The sequence below is a fragment of the Carassius gibelio genome, chromosome B16 (genome assembly GCF_023724105.1).
Source record: "Carassius gibelio isolate Cgi1373 ecotype wild population from Czech Republic chromosome B16, carGib1.2-hapl.c, whole genome shotgun sequence".
Taxonomy (NCBI): domain Eukaryota; kingdom Metazoa; phylum Chordata; class Actinopteri; order Cypriniformes; family Cyprinidae; genus Carassius; species Carassius gibelio.
The window spans coordinates 11,116,230-11,134,766 of record NC_068411.1 but is presented as its reverse complement, the minus strand read 5'-3'; the positions used below and the strand labels follow the sequence as shown (position 1 = coordinate 11,134,766).

Genomic DNA, 18,537 nt, shown 5'->3' with positions numbered 1-18,537 from the left:
TTATAACGACTTAATTTTTTCGTTATCTCAACTTAACAAAAGTTGTTTTCTCGGTACATAGACTTAAATTTCTCTTCCCAAAATTAACACCCCATCAGTTATATTCAGCTCTATAGTGCCACCTGTTGGCGCAGTTTTGTAACTTCTTAGAGATCAACTTAGGTCGAGATCAAGAGAAAATGAAGTTGTTATAACGAGAAAACAACTTTGGTTATGGCAGGATAACAAGAAAATGAAGTCGTTATAAAGAGAAAACAAGGGAAAAAATTATAATGGATAACCGCTTAGAACTTCTGAACTTCTAAAACAGAATGGTTTTAGGTTCAAATCTTCTAAGGATGGCACTAGGGCTGTCAAAAATAAATAAATGATAAAATTTCAAATATTCTTCAAATTTAAAAGAATAATCCACATTCGAATCCAAATACATTGTAAAAAAAAAAAGAACAATTTGTGACTGGCTTTTGACCCATTGTATCAAACTATCCATACATACATGATGCTATTTTGTTTATAGATGTTTAACTTAATTAATTATAATTATAATTGGTTTATAAACATTATTTTAAATATTATGTTGTTGTTGTTGTTTTTTCACAGTAATTTTTTCTTATGCTTCAAATAAACGTGCATTAGTAATTTTTTGTTCGATGTGCCGTGTTGTGGCCTCAGGAGAAAGGCCAAAAGCTTTTATTCGCACTAATTGTAATTATGCATTTTAAATTTGAATGTAATTCGAATTTGATAATATTTAAGTACAAAATTCAAATTTAGTTTTTCAGCCATTTTGACAGCCTTGAATTACACTGCCCTCTGTACATTCTTGTCTTCTTCTTTGGTTTAGGTTGCACCCTAAACGTGTCTTTGAGACGGTGCGTAATATCAACCAGACTGTTCGGCAGCGCTCCATGGGCCCGTCCCCTATGAACATCCCAGGGTCCAATCAGACATCCAGTGTGAATTCCAGGCGTTCTAGTTGTCTGAGCACACCCAGATCGAGCATGTACGGAGGGGATGGTATTGAAATGGACAACCGCACTACCAGTATGCTGATGGAAACCCAGTCAAATCAGGATGGGTAAGAGCAGCAAACGTGGTTTTAAACCATACATGTTTAAGCAGTATGATAGAAATGCGTTGTGTGTGTGTTTGCTTAACTACCGTTTGTTGACCAGTTTTTGTTTTGGGCTTGGTAAATGCACCAAATGCATCTAAAATACTATAAAAACATATTGTAAACTCATGAAATATTGTTATACTTTCAACTTTCATTGTCTTATAAATATGCATTTATTTTTACCTTACTTGCTCAACAACTCCGAAACGTTTGCTCAATAATTCATTTTTCCAAAGCTCTCATTTGCATGATGCTAATCGGTGGTCTTATTTTAATTTTATCATGCCTGAACCGCTCCATAAGCACCACCTAGTGGCAAATAATGAATTTGTTCATTCAGAGCAATGCGAAAAGACCAACAAGTTGGCAGGCAATATGCAATTTTCATGTTGACTTCAACATGAAACGGCTTGGGATTCATTTTAAAAACAACTCGTTTCAGTGATTCAGAGTCAACTCTTTCTTTTGAAAGACAATAACTTTATACACAGTGTACTTTCAGATTTAAAGAATGTTTTCATTCATTTAGAGCTGTGTGAAAGGTCATCTTCAAAAATCCATAACAGTGGCAATTTAAAACAATAATAGAAATAGTTACATTTAGGGATGTATGCGGGGTGGGCGGTGTAAGTTCTTTATTAGTGGGCATTGGACCACACTGTGTTGTTGTATTTTCTTATCTGTAATATTTGTTGCAGCTCTGATGACTCCAACAGAAAGCCTGGCACGCCTGGCACACCCGGCTCCCGTGACCTGGCGGCGGCCCTGCGACGTCTTTCCCTTAGACGGGACAACTACATTAGCGAGCGACGTTTCTTTGAGGAGGAGAGAGAGCGTAAACTCAACGCCCTGGCAGAAGAGAAGAGCGACTTGTACGGGGAGAGAGATGGTGGGAGTGGCAGTGAAGACGGCGGCCCCCTCACTCCGGCAGACAGCATCATGTCTCTGGGAACCCTGCACTCGGTTTACTCCATCTACAGCACCCGCTCCTACCTGCCAGAGAAACTCCAGATCGTCAAGCCTCTGGAAGGTGACCGAGCCCAGTCCAGGCCTTTCACCCTCTTATTGTTTGATGCTCTGTGGGCATTAATGCACCACAGTGCTGAGGACCTGTCTACACAGCACTCCTTCTATTTCAGACACACACAAGATCGCTGCTGGTTTGAGATTTAGACACCTCACACTATGTATACTGTACACACTACTGGCCAAAAGTTTGGAATGAAGAAGATTTGTTTTATGTTTTTAAGTAGTCTCTTATGCTCACCAATTACCATTAATTTTCAGCAACCATTACTCAAATCATCTGTTTCACATGATCCTTTAGAAATTAATCTAATATGCCCTTTGTTGCTTAAAAAATGATTATCAGTGTTGAAAATATTTTTTGCTGGTAAATTTATTTATATATATATATATATATATATATATATATATATTTTTTTTTTAATGTCAATAATATTAATCATGATGCAATGCCATCCAGATGTTTTGGCAAAGTATGATTTAAAAAAAAAAGAAAGAAAGTTATAAATATGAACCCAGGACCACACAACCAGTCTTAAGTGTAAATTTTTCAAAATTGAGATTTGTACATCATCTGGCCAAGATGCAACTATAAAAAAAAAAAAAAAAAAACAATACTGAGAAAATCACCTTTAAAGTTGTCTATTACTAATCAAAAATGTAGTTCTGATATATTTACGGTAGGAAATTTATGAAATGTCTTCATGGAACTTGATATTTACTTAATATCCTAATAATTTTTGGCATAAAAAAAAAAAATATATCTATAATTTTTACCCATTTTTTTACAAAAGATTTCTATAAGAATAAAAAACACTAATTTAACATATCTTCACAATATTAATGGTTTTACTGTATATTTACTGGTTTTACTGATCATATAAATGGAGTCTTGCTGAGCATAAGAGACTTTAAAAAAAACATACACACACACACACACACACATAGAATGGCATTTGAAAATTAGGATTTAGTGCGAAAAGCACAAATCTATGCATAATGCACTGTATGGTCTCTCTCTCTCTCTCTTTCTCTCTCTCTCTCTCTCTCTCTCTCTCTCTCTCTCTCTCTATATATATATATATATATATATATATATATATATATATATATATATATATAACATGCTTGCTTTTTCAAAGCATATCTTTCACTTTTTCGTTAGGTCTATTGTTACATCAACAACAGGGTGATTGAATTAATTTAGTTTCAAATATTGCTGCTACAACAGATTGTAGACCGTTAACTGTTAAGCCAGTCACAGCCTTGTGATTCATATTCATATCTCTAGTGACCTCTGCTGGTTATAGATAAAAGTTAAACTAAGCATTGTGACATGGCTTACTCAATAGAAACGCTTATTAGGAATTGCAGAAAACTCGAAAGCATGTTGACAAATGATCAACGCTCTGATTTTGATCTTTGAGTATTTCACGAGTTCACCCTTACATCTAATCTGAAAGCGAATAGTAGGCATATTTTGGCGTGCTGTCCTGGGGGAGGGGTCCGGGCCCGGAGCATAGCCCAAACCCAAAGAACTCCCCCTATCAATAATTTGGGATAAATAGATTAGAAGTGAGGAGTTGGGGGGGGGGGATACCGAAAAACTGTCGTGGGACAGGAGGTGGGAAGGATGCATATATCCAATATTTAATAACACATTGTTAAAATGGAACATTGCGACTGTTATTTAAGGAGCTAACATGAACTAAGAGTTGCATTTTTTTAACAAAGATTAATAACTTCAGCAAATTTAGCTATTGCTCATTGTGAATAATAATGCATTAACTAAGGTTAACTAATGAGGTCTTATTGTTAAGTGATCCCTATTGGTCTTTATAGTTCTTTTGCACTTTAATCTGTGTAAAACATTTAACTTTATATATTTTTCTGTATTGCTTTATTGTATTTAAATATTTCCGTTATTTTTATTATAAGTAAAAAGTTATTTTACCTGTTATACTGCATTATGGCCAATACCGTGATAATATCGTATACCATGATAAAAGCGTTAGCAATTAATCGCAACATGAAAATTTGATACCAGCATAACCCTAATCTGTTTACTGCCAACATCTGTCAATTTTAAGTTTGTGTGTTTGCATCCTTCTTTTGTTTTCTAACCTGTCTGTCTTAGCTCTCTAATAAACACCACTTTAATTTCCCCCTCCTTCTTTTCTCTTTCTTTTCTTTAGTCTGTCCACAACACGATTCAAATGAGTATTACAGCTTTGGTTATATATCATGATGTCTATTTCTGGCCATTTTCAAAGGAACATATTGCATTTACAATAAAATGGATTAAGATGGATTATGATAAAATGATAACTACAAGTGAATGTAATCCAAAAGACTACACACTAATCTGAAAGGAACCCATCATTTACCCAGTTCTTAATATTACTGTAAATGTTTATGTACTGAATGATTTTTTTTAATTTTTATGATCATGTTATCAGTTAAATATGCATCTGCTAAAAATCTGAACACATATTGTATATAATATAACAATATAATATAATATAATATAATATAATATAATATAATATAATATAAAACAAATAATGAGTAATCTGTTATTATAATTTTATCCCTAAAATGTAATAGAATGCAGACATGCCTTAAATTACAAAGTTTCGCATATCAGTTCTAAACATTGAAACTGTCTTGTATCTCTTGATATTAGAGAGTTGCAAACGTTTTTCTGGACTAGCCACTTTAGCAGCATTCAAAATACTGAACAGAAACCCATTAAAATCATGTTATGACATTTTCATTCTTACCTCGTTTCTTTTAGCATGCAACAAATGCTCATTTGAAAACGTTTATGTCGCACTTGATGCACGTCACCTTGCACTCATGATCTCAGTGTGTTCTCAGTCTTCTGTATGTTATGTGGCATTTTTAAAAGTTTGTATCTGATCTCCACTCTTGTGTCCTCTGCTTGTCAGGTTCGGCCACTCTGCACGCATGGCAGCTGCTCGCTCAGCCCCACCTGGGCAACCTCCTGGACACACGGCCGGGTGTCGTGACCAAGGGCTTTCGACCGCTAGAGCTGGACCTGGAGGAGGTGTACCAATTCACCGACCTGGAGGAAGATGAGCCAGGACAGCATTCCCAATCTCCCATCTCTACCTCTTGCCTGGGTTCTCTGCCTTGTTCACCTTCTTTGCGTCGACCGCGTGCCAACAATCCTGATTACAAGGAAGAGCAGCCCTTAGAAAATGGAGGGACCCCTGGAGTGGGGCCAGATCAAATGGAGGCTGGAGAGGAGGAGGTCTCATCTGGTGAGGGACCCTCGTAACCCCACTAACCCTCCGGACAGGCTTAGGGGAGAGGCAACATAAAGCCTCACTATAAAACAGACGATGCCCTAGTGGAGTTCCCATAAACCCCAGTTGTATTGTTCCTTTGAGGGCCTAGGATGAGCTGGTTCTCTCCTTGTTCAGCTGCAGACACACACCCACTGCACATCATCCACTCACCCTGAAGACAGCTGCCATATTCTTTTGAGTATAGTCTCTCTTTTTTTTTTTTTTTACTGTCATTCTGTCTGTGACCTGTCAGTCATCTCTCTGGCTCCTTGTGTTGGAAACAATGAGAATTGAGCCTTTGGAAACTCTGGAATGATGTAAAATATTATGTTAATGTTAATGTTAAATGTTAAATAATATATATAAAAAAAAAAAAATAATTACAACACAATTTAATAACTTAATTAAAAAAAACAATGAAAAAATTGATTTAAATATAATTTACATATTAAATTATAATATGTAAAATGCATCATATATTGTTTTGTAGTAATGGGAAATCTGAATTATCCTAAAATATGCTATATTTCTATTTATTTTATATGTATTTATTCATTTCCTTCTCTTTATAATTTTATACATTTAAGTACTTTTTTGTAGACCCAGACATGGTCTTGACAGGCTTTCATTCATCCTTTAACAATTCACCCCAAATCATTGATATTATATAAAATTGGTAGATCTACTCTAAGATAGACTCGATTTTCATTTTCAGCACTAGTTCATTTCTGAAAGTTCTGTAATCTCTCTTCTTACCTGCATTACCAGAACACTGTGTCAGAGAGTTTAAGGCCTGGGGGGGTAAACAACATTTATTTACTCACTCTCTCCACACACTTGTCCCCTGATAAAACCTTATGTGAGTTTTAGGCTGGTGCCTTCCCTGAGAGCACAGAGTGTGATGTTTGATACTAAACTGTACAACACACATACAGTACACATCCCTGGATGCATTTAACACACATCATCACACATTCCCAACAGGAGCCGCAGCATGTCAATAACATCCAGCTAGAGTTCTGAGTGTGTTTAACGGATAATGTTACGCAGTTCTATTAAAAACATGGAGGTGTGAGCCACTGTCATGTGAGTGAACCGACTTTTACGTCACTGGAAAGAGGTCACACTGACACCACATGTAGACAAAAACACATTCCACATGCTTTCAAAGTCAGGCTTGTCTACTACACAAACACAGAAAGCCACAATATAAAGTGTTAGACGCAATGCTCACAAGCCTTTTGTGATTATCAGTGCTTTTGTTTTAATTGTGTTTGTTCATTTTGGTTTTGTTTTGTCTTGCTTTGTTTTTGTTTTGTTAGTTTTTTTTTTAGTTTAGTTTGTTTTCTTTTTCTTGTGCTTTTGTTTTAATTTTGTTTGTTCATTTTGTTTTTGTTTGGCTTTGTTTTTGTTTTGTTCTTTTTTTAGTTTAGTTTAGTTTGTTTTCTTTTTCTTGTGCTTTTGTTTTGTTTTGTTTTATGTTTTGGGATGAAGTATTGCTTTAATCATAACTGACAACTTTCTGCTGAGAGTTATTGAAACAAAGTGCCAGCTGCTACATGCTTTAGCTTGTCTGTAATAACTGAATTCATCATTTGATCTTCCCACTTTCCCACTGTTCTCTCCTGCTTCGTGAAGCTATTTAAAACTGCATCAGGATCATATCATATGATTAAAATGTCATGATTTGTATGTAAACATAATAATTTAAGCTCAATAATAGCTTGCATTATGCCACATTACATTGCTTTAGCTCTCCTCAGATCCTGAAGCAGTTTTAACTACCTCTGTGTGTTTATATACTGTAAATGTGTTTGTGGCGTTTTGTACTGATGTTTGTTTCTCCTTTCTTGCTCTCCCCAGTGCATTTCCCTGGTAAATGTATGTCCCACACCAGCTCCACGTACACCTTCACCACCTGCAGGATCCTGCACCCTACTGATGAACTCACCAGAGTCACACCCAGGTACAATACCATCTTAAGAACTTGTTAGTATACATACATTTTATGGATCATATCAGACATTTTTGGAAAATACTTTGTTAGAAATATGTAAAAATTGTACCTTTAGGATTACAGCTTGTCACTGGAGCAGTACCCTTATATCTACCTCTGAAAGGTACTATGAACCCTTTAGGGGTAAATAAAGTACAGAGTTATCCCTTTGATGGCACTGTACTAAGCAAAAAAAAAAAACTAAGGTCAAGCAAATATTGGACAAAAAATCTATTCCTTTATGAAATCTGCTGACTTCCAAATGAGGGTTAATATAAGGAATATCGGAGGGAGAAGCAAACTTTGGAACCGTAAAGCAAAAAATAGAACACCCTATGGTTTATTGGACATTTTTTAAATCTGTAAATCTGTCTGTAAGGGTTCCAATTACATAACTTGTCTCTATAGCAAACATACTGTACAGCTGTGCGACTGGCTCTCTGCAGGTCATATGACGAGGATGATGAGGCGGCTCTCTATCATGTTGTTCTGGTGGCGGGTTTAGAGCAGACTCACTGAGCAGAGCCCCCTGGGGGTGAGGAGGAATAGTGCTGATCAGACCTTGTGTCATGGGAGTGTGCTGTTCTCTAACCAAACACAAACCACTCTTAACTGACCCCAAGGATTTTCTCAACCTAACACCAGAACTTTTTTGAGGAAGACTTTATGCACTATGACGTAACAAATGTTTGTGTAAATAACACACACTGTGTATGAATCTATGATTATATATGTGGGTATTGTAAGTGAATACTATAATATACAGTTTACTAATTTCTTAACACTTTAATTTACCGTAGAGTGCTTGAAGGAACCGAATGATAACAGAACCATGATGTGTCTAATCAAACAACTTAACAATATACAAATACTGTGAGGTTTGATGTCAGCAGGATGTTAATTTATAATCAAAACAATCTGTGTGTGTGTGTGTGTGTGTGTGGGCATGTTTTTTGTGACATAACAGGAAACAACTCTGTATAATGACATGGGTATGACACAGGTATTACAAGGAGAGGGTGACTTATGAGGACATAACCCATGTCCCCATTTTTCAAAACGCTTATAAATCATACTGAATGAGTTTTTTTGAGAAAGTAAAAATGCACAAAGTTTCCTGTGAGGGTTAGGGTTAGGTGTAGGGTTGGTGAATGGCGATAGAATATACAGTTTCTACATTATAAAAACCATTACGCCTATGGGATGTCCCCACTTTTCACAAAAACAAACGTGTGTGTGTGTGTGTGTGAATGTATGTATAAATATAGTAGTAGTATAGTAGTATATTTATTAGTTTAATTTTTGTAATAATATCAATATTATTTTATAATCATAAAATGTTGCCCTACAACCAAGTGCAGTAAGGCTTTTTGAAACCATTTTTATCACATTTTAAATTGCAATTGCATTTTTTAATAAGAAAAATCACAATTCGATTAGTTTTTATATATTGTATAGAAATTTAAATCAAACCTGCACAATCAAACACAGATTCATCCCAATCAAACTGCAAGCACACTAACCACAAAATGTCCTGAATTTGGATTGACTTTATTGACTGGATTGATTGACTTACAGCACTATTGGAATATTTCAGTTTGTTTAATTGCGTTCACAGACTCATCAGTGTACTGTGGTTTATATAACTAGAGATCTCATATCTAATAAAGCTTCACTTTTTCAGTCTTTTGTCAGGTCCATCACTAGCTTCTTGTGTGATGTCCAACAGCAGTCTGCGCTCGACCCCTGTGTCCACCCCCTGCACGCCTCGTCGCCTCAGCTTGGCGGAGAGTTTCACCAACCTCCGCGACTCAACCAAGACCACCAGTACCTCTCTGGGACTAGTGCGCCTCCTACAGGAGAGAGGTATATCTTCTGCTGTCTATAACCCTCTCAGTTGGGACCGGGCGGACCGAGCCCCTCCACCAGACCCCGGTACATCGCACACTGTCACCCCCATGCATCCCGGCCTGGACACGCTTCCCTCCACTCCTCCAAACTCCCCCAGCAAGTCCAAACCCACCAGTCTTGTGCTCCCTGTAGACTACAGCCCCTCAGACCCCCCCTATGAAACCTTCCTGGCTTCACGCCCAGCCAGCTCAATTCTCAAGGAAGTGCGGGAGGCGGACGAAAGAGCTCGGACAGATACGCCGTGTCAGACTGAAGTCAGTGTGCAGAACTTGAGACTGGTGGACAAGGTGAAGAAGTTTAGCCTGGCTCCCAGAACTTTGACCCCAGGGATCGGAAGGCCGGGACCGTCGTTTGGGGCCCACGCTGTTGTGACTTCCCCTATCGGGGGACTGCCAGTGCTGAACTCAGGGATGAGAAGAAACCGGAGTTACCCAGCTATGGTTGGGGCTAGTATGGCTATGAAGGGCCCGGGGCCTCCCAGCGAGGACCTGCTCTTGGCCCCTGGGCCACCCAGACAAACTAGCCTCAATGAAAAGTGAATGTTGCCTCTCTGTCGTCCCTTTTGCCTTTATTTAAATTTGCATTGATACATTATATCATCCCTGCGACAACTCGAGTGCCTGTTAAGATGATATTTGTATAGATTATTTTGTTATAACAGTTGCTATAACAACCTATTTTTGTCTATTTCTCTTTCCATCTGACCAACATATATAGAGTACAATTCATTCAGCATTGTCACATGTCTTGGTATATTCCAAGCTTTTGTCATTGTGTGTAAAAAAAAAAAAAAAAAAATTGGACAATTTGCACTTGTTAGCTGCGATAAAATGTAGCATATGATCAGAGCGGAAAATTAATGCCCCAGAATTACTTTTAATTGAAGCACTTTTTGAATTCAAAAACTACTCAAGGATAAGTAAGAAAACGTTGTCTTCTTTTTTTTCTTTTTCTTACCTTTGTAAATCTGGTCTTCCGATGTGACATTTCAAAACTGATTAATTTCATGATGCTAGCAAGATAACTGGTAGCACCTTAAAGCTAATGGTAGCCCAGACTTTGGTGAACAATGAAGTTTTGTCATTTATTATTAATTTTTAGGTCAGAATTTACTTTTTAATGTCCATTAATTAGTGCTTTAAATCAGCCCCTTTAGTGTGCCAAAAATCTGTAAAACATGCTTTTATAAGCACAAATCTCTTCACGTAGGCCTTTTTTTCATCTAGTCCATCCAATTAATTAAGCAGTGTAATGTTAAGTGTCTAAAATGGCTTATTAATGCATAATATAATAGTAATTACAGTGTAATAACAGAGTTCAACTATTACTCTCAATAGAGGGCGCTGTTGACATGAATTGGTGATAATTTGCACATTAGCACAAAGTCTCTGTGCTTTACATCCTCAAAAGTCGACTGACTGAAATACTTCAGAGAGAAAGTGAGACCACGGGGCTGTGAAAGTGCTGCATGAAGAATTGCAGCAGGTTTGAACTTGAAAACACAATCATGTTCACGTTAAGTCATCTTTTGATGTCCTTTTGTTGAGACCAACATTATTTCTCAGTGTATGTGTGGATGTACAGGGCTTACAGTGTGTTGAATTGCAGTATCGAAGACTTGATGGGAAAATTGCACAACTACAATTTCTTTGGGCAAAAGGATGTCAGGTTAAACTGAAAATGTATACTGTACATCTGCTGTGGTTTTGGAACCTACTGACTGATGTGTGTCATATGTAAAGCAAGTGAAGTATGTATGGTAAGCTTTAAAGACATCAAGGGTGCAATAGGAATGTATAGTGCCTGAATTATTATAATTTTTTTTCTTCTTTTGGACAGACTGTATCGAATGGCTTTGCCTGCGACAGTATGCACTGACATAAATACTGTAACAATGTGTGATGTTGATTTCCCAATGAAAATATTTAAAGGATATATTATATTTTCGATATATTGCAGAGGAAGCACATACAGTTGAAAGTGCATGAGTCGTTCTAAAGAAAAGGTCTGTGTTTTCTTTTAGTTGAGGCAAGTTTAATTTGTCAGGTGTAAACGTGTGTGTACTGTATGTTTGTGCGCGCGCGCATTTAATCAGCATGACATTTGTCGAATGTGTTTCCGAACCATAGAGGTATCTGCATTGACTGAACATTGATTTCAGTGGTGTGTTTATTTCATCAGATTACTGAAGGGATGTTTTACTTGTACACTGTAAATGGTAAATATGCAAAGGATTCAAAGATGCTAACTTTTATATATAAAAGCAAAAAAAAAAAAACTAAACTAAACTTGAGGTGAAAAAAAAAGTAAAAATAGAGAAGCGATGACACTGGTGGAAAGTGGAGTTTTGGTTCACGAATTCTAGAAGCTCCCTTTGCAGAGGATCAATAAACCAGTTGTGATAATTTTGTGTCAATTGTCTTATTTTGCATTATTAACTAGATGTTTATTCAAGTACTATAGGTCCATGAGTATCCAAAGACATTTTCAACATTCATGATACACTAGCCTTGTTGACCTCAAGAGGGCAGGCTTCACTAACACAACACCAAATCAATCCAGTTCTCATAATCCATCTGGATTCAGTAGCATATCTGATTCTGTTCCCTACCATCTTCATAACCCAGCAACTCCATATCAGTCTAGTGTAATTCAAACACAGAACCTGTCGCAAAGAAACTGCCAGAGCGGTCAGAACAAGTGGGTCCATAATATGCCAGTTCACGTTTCTGAATCCATAATTGTTTGATCTTGAGCTAACAGTAACACTTTAGGACCCTTATCTTGTAAATTAGCATGGAGTGAGTAGATGCTTGTGTCCAGACTTCAGCTGACTGATCAACAGGCCGCTTCGTGTGAAGAGCACCAGCTATTTACTAACAATGTGATGATATTCAGATGACATTCTCGAGCTCCAGAGGGTTTCCATAGAAACACTCTACAATTTATTGCAAACACAAATACAAAACACTTTGTTCCTGCAAGACTGTTCTGAATGGGCCTATTTTCTCAAATTCATTTTGGCTGTAATTTATGCCTTTTTACTCTGAACCAAACCACATTTCAACTTCAACAGTCAAAATAATGATCTGTCTATTAGGGTTTTAACGGTACACATATATTTGTACTAAAAATTTTTGCATGTGTACCGAACGAATCACTGCATGGATGGAACTTTCTTTGGAAATTCTAGTTTATAATATTGTTTCTTTTGATAAGGAAATTCAAACAATAAATGTACAATAAAATACTAGTTTTAACGTTAAATAAACATGAATGAACATCGCATGCCTCATGTAATCGCAGTTCACGTAATCACAGTGTTTTAACCGTGGAATGATTTGACTGCGATTATGTGACCACTTGTAAACAAAATGTCATGAAATGCCCCATCAGAATGAGGAAGATGGGTCGTTTAAATGACTTTGAATTTCTGTGATACCAGAAGTCAGAGGTGAATGGCCAGAATGGTTTGAGCTGACAGAAAAGCAACAGTTACTCATTTAAACACTTAATTACTACCGAGATTCACAGAAGTGCATCTCTGAATGTACAACACATCAAACCTTGATGGCGATCAGCAGCATTATACCGCTGGAAAACGGTCGCCTGGTCTGATGATTCTCAATTCCTCTGGATGGTAGGCTCAGAATTTGGTGTTAACAACATAAAAGCATGGATCCATCCTACCTTGTATCAACGGTTCAGGCAGCTGTTGCTGATGTAATGCTTGAGGGGATATTTTCATGGCACACTTTGGAGCCCTTAGCACCAATTGAGCATAATTTAAGCACCACAGACCATACCTGATTCTGTGATCCACACTGCATTTAAATGAGATAATATTTAATAAAAACATTTTGTTGCAAAACCAACTTTCCAAATATTGCATCATTGCAATATCGCAAGAACTGGGTAAATAGGGAAGCTGAGAAAGCCTATATCTAAATAACTGGTTTAAAATCAGTTAAGGAAAACATCTAAAATGTTTAATATTGTGGGAAAGAGGATAATGTTAAACTGAACAGAAACTCAAACTGTTTCTTAGAAAATAACTAATTAGACTACAAACTATGTTTAAAGGGTAATGAATTTTATCTTTCACTGAGGTGCACCATAATGTTTATAGGATTTTTACATCATTTACTGGTTTCAACTGTTTTAATGGTCAGGTCTCTTTTAAGACTTCTTTGCATATTAAATAAGTATTAATGTGGAACTGTTTTGAAGTCTTGCAATATTTTTGCTACAGCTGTCGTGAAAAAATCGTTAAAATGCTGATTACAGCATCATATTTAGATTTACTCTATAAAATACATATATAAGATGTACAAATATGGTGCACATTAACTTGCAATGCACAACATGGCTAACAAAAGTTATGTTCTCATTAGTTCATGCAATATAACCTAACAAACTTTGTGTCCATTAAAATTAAACATGATTAATATGATTTAAAATATTTCTCAACATGATACCCTGTGAATGTATAAACAGAAAATCGACCTTTTAAAAAAATATATATTGTCATTAAATATTGTAGATAGCAGTCCAATCAATTTCCATGTGAAAATAGCATGTATAATAAAAGTTAGAATTAACACTTTATATCTTCCTGCAAAACTGTAATATTGTAAAAGTATTTTTGAAATGTGACTAGAATCCACAGTGAAATAAACTAAACAAAGAAATAGATCAAGGGTTGATCAAGAGCTGTTGAACAGTGTGTAGAAAGAGTGGAAAGTCTAATACACTCAAAGTGATTGTTTTATCCAGCAATTATTAAAATTACAAGGGATGTTAAAAGGAACCGATATCTGTTTCAAGAGAAACTGTAGAATTGGTTTCCAAATTTTCATGGAAAGAACACCAAGAATAAGTAATTATGGACAACATTTTAAAATATATTTTATTTATACAGTGAAGAAGGACTCTTGAAGTTGCACCATTTAAATAAATAATACTTCCATTAAATTAGCCCTTTAAAGGGACACTGAGTAGGAATTACTCCCATCTAGTGGTGAAATTGTATTTTGCATTCAAACTAACTTTGCTCTCCAGCGCCTCGCTTTTTCAAATGCGCGTTGCATCTACGGTAGGCGATATGTACCAAAAAGCTTTGACAGGATGTCTTCTAATAGCACTTCGTCGAGTTTTCCTTCAGGTGAACAGGTGTGTTATTTCAAACAAACTGCAACATGACAACTAACAAACGAATGTTACAGTATGAATTACTGACTGTGGAAAACATGAAATATTGTAATTAGTAGTTATGTCTAATTTATTCGTCATATTTTCTGAATTATATGCATTGTTAGATATAAAAAAAATATTATAATATAGACTGTAACACTGACTTACCTGTCGAGAAGAAAACTGGCCACTTCAGCGTCTCTTTTGAAATCTTTATCAAGCATTAGCTCTTTCCACCTAGAAAAAGCTTCACCGACATTAACTCTTGTTTTCTGTAATCTACGGTCACGTTTCCTTTTACGTTCTATTTTTGACTGTTTTGGCGACGATGTTTTCTTCTCCTGTGGCGCGGCATATGTATGGTCCATAATAAGAATGTCAAGGTTAGGCAAGGAGGAACTCAAGTGCAGACAGGGAATCACAAAACAAGGGGTTTATTTACAAAAAGGGGAAAACAAAACCCACGAGGGGGAAAACAGGACTAGGACAGATACAACAATAACTAAACAGGACTGATTAATCAAGATAAACAAAGACTCAAAACAGGAGAACACTAACTACAAATAACACTCACGGTTATACAGGATACAATATCTCAATCACAGGTGAGGAACACACACAAATCACAAATCTTAGGGAACAATTCTCAATGAACCGACGCAAGACAGAGCACACTAGGAGATCTAAATAGGGGGAACAATCAAGACACGACAGGTGGCACAGATGGGACAATCAAGACACGACTAGGTTAACAAGGGGGGCGGGGCAAGGGAACGAGACAACACAAGCACAGGTCTGTCATGATCCTGCCTCAAGACTAGGAAAAAAATCAAGGACACGAGGGCAGAATCATGACAGAACCCCTCCCTTAAGGAGCGGCTTCCAGACGCTCCTCAAGGGAACATCAAACACGAGACATGACTGACATGACGGACTGGGACACCGACACAAACCAACAAGACATGACAAATAATAACAACGGCAGACATGAATACACGACGGCAGGGTTAGGGTGACAAATAAAAAAAAACAAACAGGGAAGGGGAGGGGGCGGGACCACAAAGTTCATGGGGGACAGACCAGGGCGGGTGGGTGGGGTAGGAATCTTAGGAGGACAGGACGAAGGCTGACGACGGGGGGTCCGGGCAGGTCTGGGTGGAGAGGGGTGGGGAGAGGTCTCTGGACAACTGACAGAGGACCTGACAGGGGCAGACACAGGACGCGGGGCAACACTTACGGAACGCGGGGCAACATCAACAGGACGAGGGGCGACTACATCAACAGGGCACGGGGAGACAACATCTACAGGGCACGGGGAGACAACATCTACAGGGCACGGGGAGACAACAGGACACGGGGATACAACATCTACTGGACACGGGGGGACAACGGCTGGACACTCGGGACTTCTAGGGACAGGGTCTGGGGACAAGACAGGACTGACGGGGACTTCTAGGATACGGACAAGACTAGACAAATAATCTGAAAAGGCTTTAGCCGCTAAGACAATTGGCATCTCCTTACGAGATGAGACACACTGTACTAAAGTCTTTGCTGCAGAGTCGGCCGCGGCACTCTCCTGCGCTCTCACGACTGCCGACTTGCATACTGCCCTCTTCTTTGCCGGCTCGGGCACGCCAGCGCTCACCGCTGCTGGCTCGGGCACGCCAGCGCTCTCCGCTGCTGGCTCGGACACGCTCACCGCTGCTGGCTCGGGCACGCCAGCGCTCTCCGCTGCTGGCACGGGCACGCCAGCGCTCTCCGCTGCTGGCACGGGAGGAGACAGGGTCACAGGACCGGCAGGCCCCCTCTTCCTCCTCTTCCTCCTTGGGCGCGGTGCAGAGGCCACAGCTGGGTCAGAGGCGGGTTGGGGGAGTTTGGTCTCGGGCAGGGCAGTCTTGGACGCCGAAGACTCAGAAGTTGACTCCCATGAAAACCGTCTCCCTCGTTTCATGGGGAGACTGCTGGCTGTGGAGGGCACCTCAGGACTCTGGGAGGGGCTTGCCTGATCCCCCAGGGTTGCCACGGCCAGGACACGACCCTCAGGGATCGTTGGCAGCTGGGTAGGTGGAGGGGACCTCTGTGGCTCCTCCTGGGAGATGCTTTCCCACAGCCGGGCATAATTACGGAGGATCCATTCCCCCTCAGGCGAGTATGGGAGGGTGACCCCCCTCCTGTCGGTGGGGGATGACGTCCAGCACAGCCTCCGGAACTCCGCCTGACGCTGAAGCTCAGAGGCCCTCCTGCCTGCTGAGTTCCTTTTTGGTCGGTTCATTCTGTCAAGGTTAGGCAAGGAGGAACTCAAGTGCAGACAGGGAATCACAAAACAAGGGGTTTATTTACAAAAAGGGGAAAACAAAACCCACGAGGGGGAAAACAGGACTAGGACAGATACAACAATAACTAAACAGGACTGATTAATCAAGATAAACAAAGACTCAAAACAGGAGAACACTAACTACAAATAACACTCACGGTTATACAGGATACAATATCTCAATCACAGGTGAGGAACACACACAAATCACAAATCTTAGGGAACAATTCTCAATGAACCGACGCAAGACAGAGCACACTAGGAGATCTAAATAGGGGGAACAATCAAGACACGACAGGTGGCACAGATGGGACAATCAAGACACGACTAGGTTAACAAGGGGGGCGGGGCAAGGGAACGAGACAACACAAGCACGGGTCTGTCATGATCCTGCCTCAAGACTAGGAAAAAAATCAAGGACACGAGGGCAGAATCATGACAAAGAATGCAATCCAGACTTTTAAACTTGCCGGTGCAGTTTCAAGCGCCTCTCACTGCTCTGCACCTGCGTTTCTGGCTCTGACCGAAAACGCGCTGTGGAAACGCGTTGGCTTAGTACTTTTTGTCCCTCTCTGCTATTATAGTTTTGCAAGATGGCGGAACTACATGGAAGCCTCCGTCAACCTACCCGTCCCATGTATATAAAGATAATAAATTCTTCATTTACGAGGATTAGTTTAAACATTGGCATAGGTATTTGTACACCATTGAGGGCATATTTATGAATAGAAATATTGATTTTAGATAATAAAATACCTAAAAAGTTACTTATTGTCCCTTTAAGTAAAACCATCAGCTAAAGGGGAAGATAAGTTCAGCAAGAAGTGTCAGGTTTGGTTTCCAAACCTGCAAGGTAAGGTTATTTTCAAACATTGTCATACAATGCACAGTAAATATACTGGGTAGCAAAACACAACATGGGAGTAGGACTGACTATGTCCATCAAAAACATCAGAGACCAGTAGATGTATAGGTTCAGAAAAGCAAAGCTATACTTTAACTTGTTTACAGGTGCCAACTTTTTTAATGTATTTAAATCTAATGAAATTACATTATAAAAAAGGTTTTTTAATGTTTTCAAATTCTACAAATTATTTTAGACCACTTTGTTTGTATATATACTAGATTTAGTTAATATGAATATTCAGAATACTGATTGGACCCCAATAATCCAATAATCAATAACTTGTTACACATTAAAGTGCCTGATTTAGACATCTTATTATAATTATCTTAAGGAACTGTCTCTAAGATTTCTTATCTGATCATTTCTGCCAATAGCCAACACTAAGCCAAGTCCAGAAGAGAATGCTGAGTTTGGAAAACATCTCCAGACTTGGTTTCATGACCTTCAAGATAAGACTTTCAGGAAAGGCCATGACAACCATCACACATTCACAGAATCACAGGTTCTTTAAAATACCTAGTTTACCTTTATTCTACACCACTCAGTCAATGCTCCAAAGATTTCCTGGTTTTTATTAAGCCCCTCCCTCAGATATATGCAATGGGCTCAGATTGGTCATCTGGCTCAGTGTATTGTGACTGGCTAAACCGCTAGTGCGCATCTCTACATCACACTCCTCACCTCAGCTGTAATACTAATACTGTAATACTGTAGTGAAGTCATGCTGATGCCCATGCTTCACAATTGTAACATATT

The 18,537-nt window shown here is 38.6% G+C and overlaps 1 protein-coding gene across 5 annotated transcripts in view; it reads left to right on the top strand.

Annotated features, from left to right (window-relative positions):
* Window positions 1–11,769, top strand: part of LOC127974913 (trafficking kinesin-binding protein 1) — a 42,758-nt gene extending 30,989 nt beyond the window's left edge. For 4 of the 5 annotated variants that reach the window (XM_052578495.1, XM_052578492.1, XM_052578494.1 and 1 more), the window contains 5 exons: window positions 845–1,078; window positions 1,816–2,147; window positions 5,095–5,430; window positions 7,321–7,423; window positions 9,138–11,769. In XM_052578495.1, the coding sequence (XP_052434455.1) occupies window positions 845–1,078; window positions 1,816–2,147; window positions 5,095–5,430; window positions 7,321–7,423; window positions 9,138–9,903 (1,771 nt within the window). In that variant the 3' untranslated portion in view covers window positions 9,904–11,769. Of the gene's footprint in view, window positions 1–844; window positions 1,079–1,815; window positions 2,148–5,094; window positions 5,431–7,320; window positions 7,424–7,899; window positions 7,989–9,137 lie in introns of all 5 variants that reach the window. The other variant, XM_052578497.1, reaches the window with a different exon arrangement.
* Window positions 11,770–18,537: the final 6,768 nt, after the last annotated feature.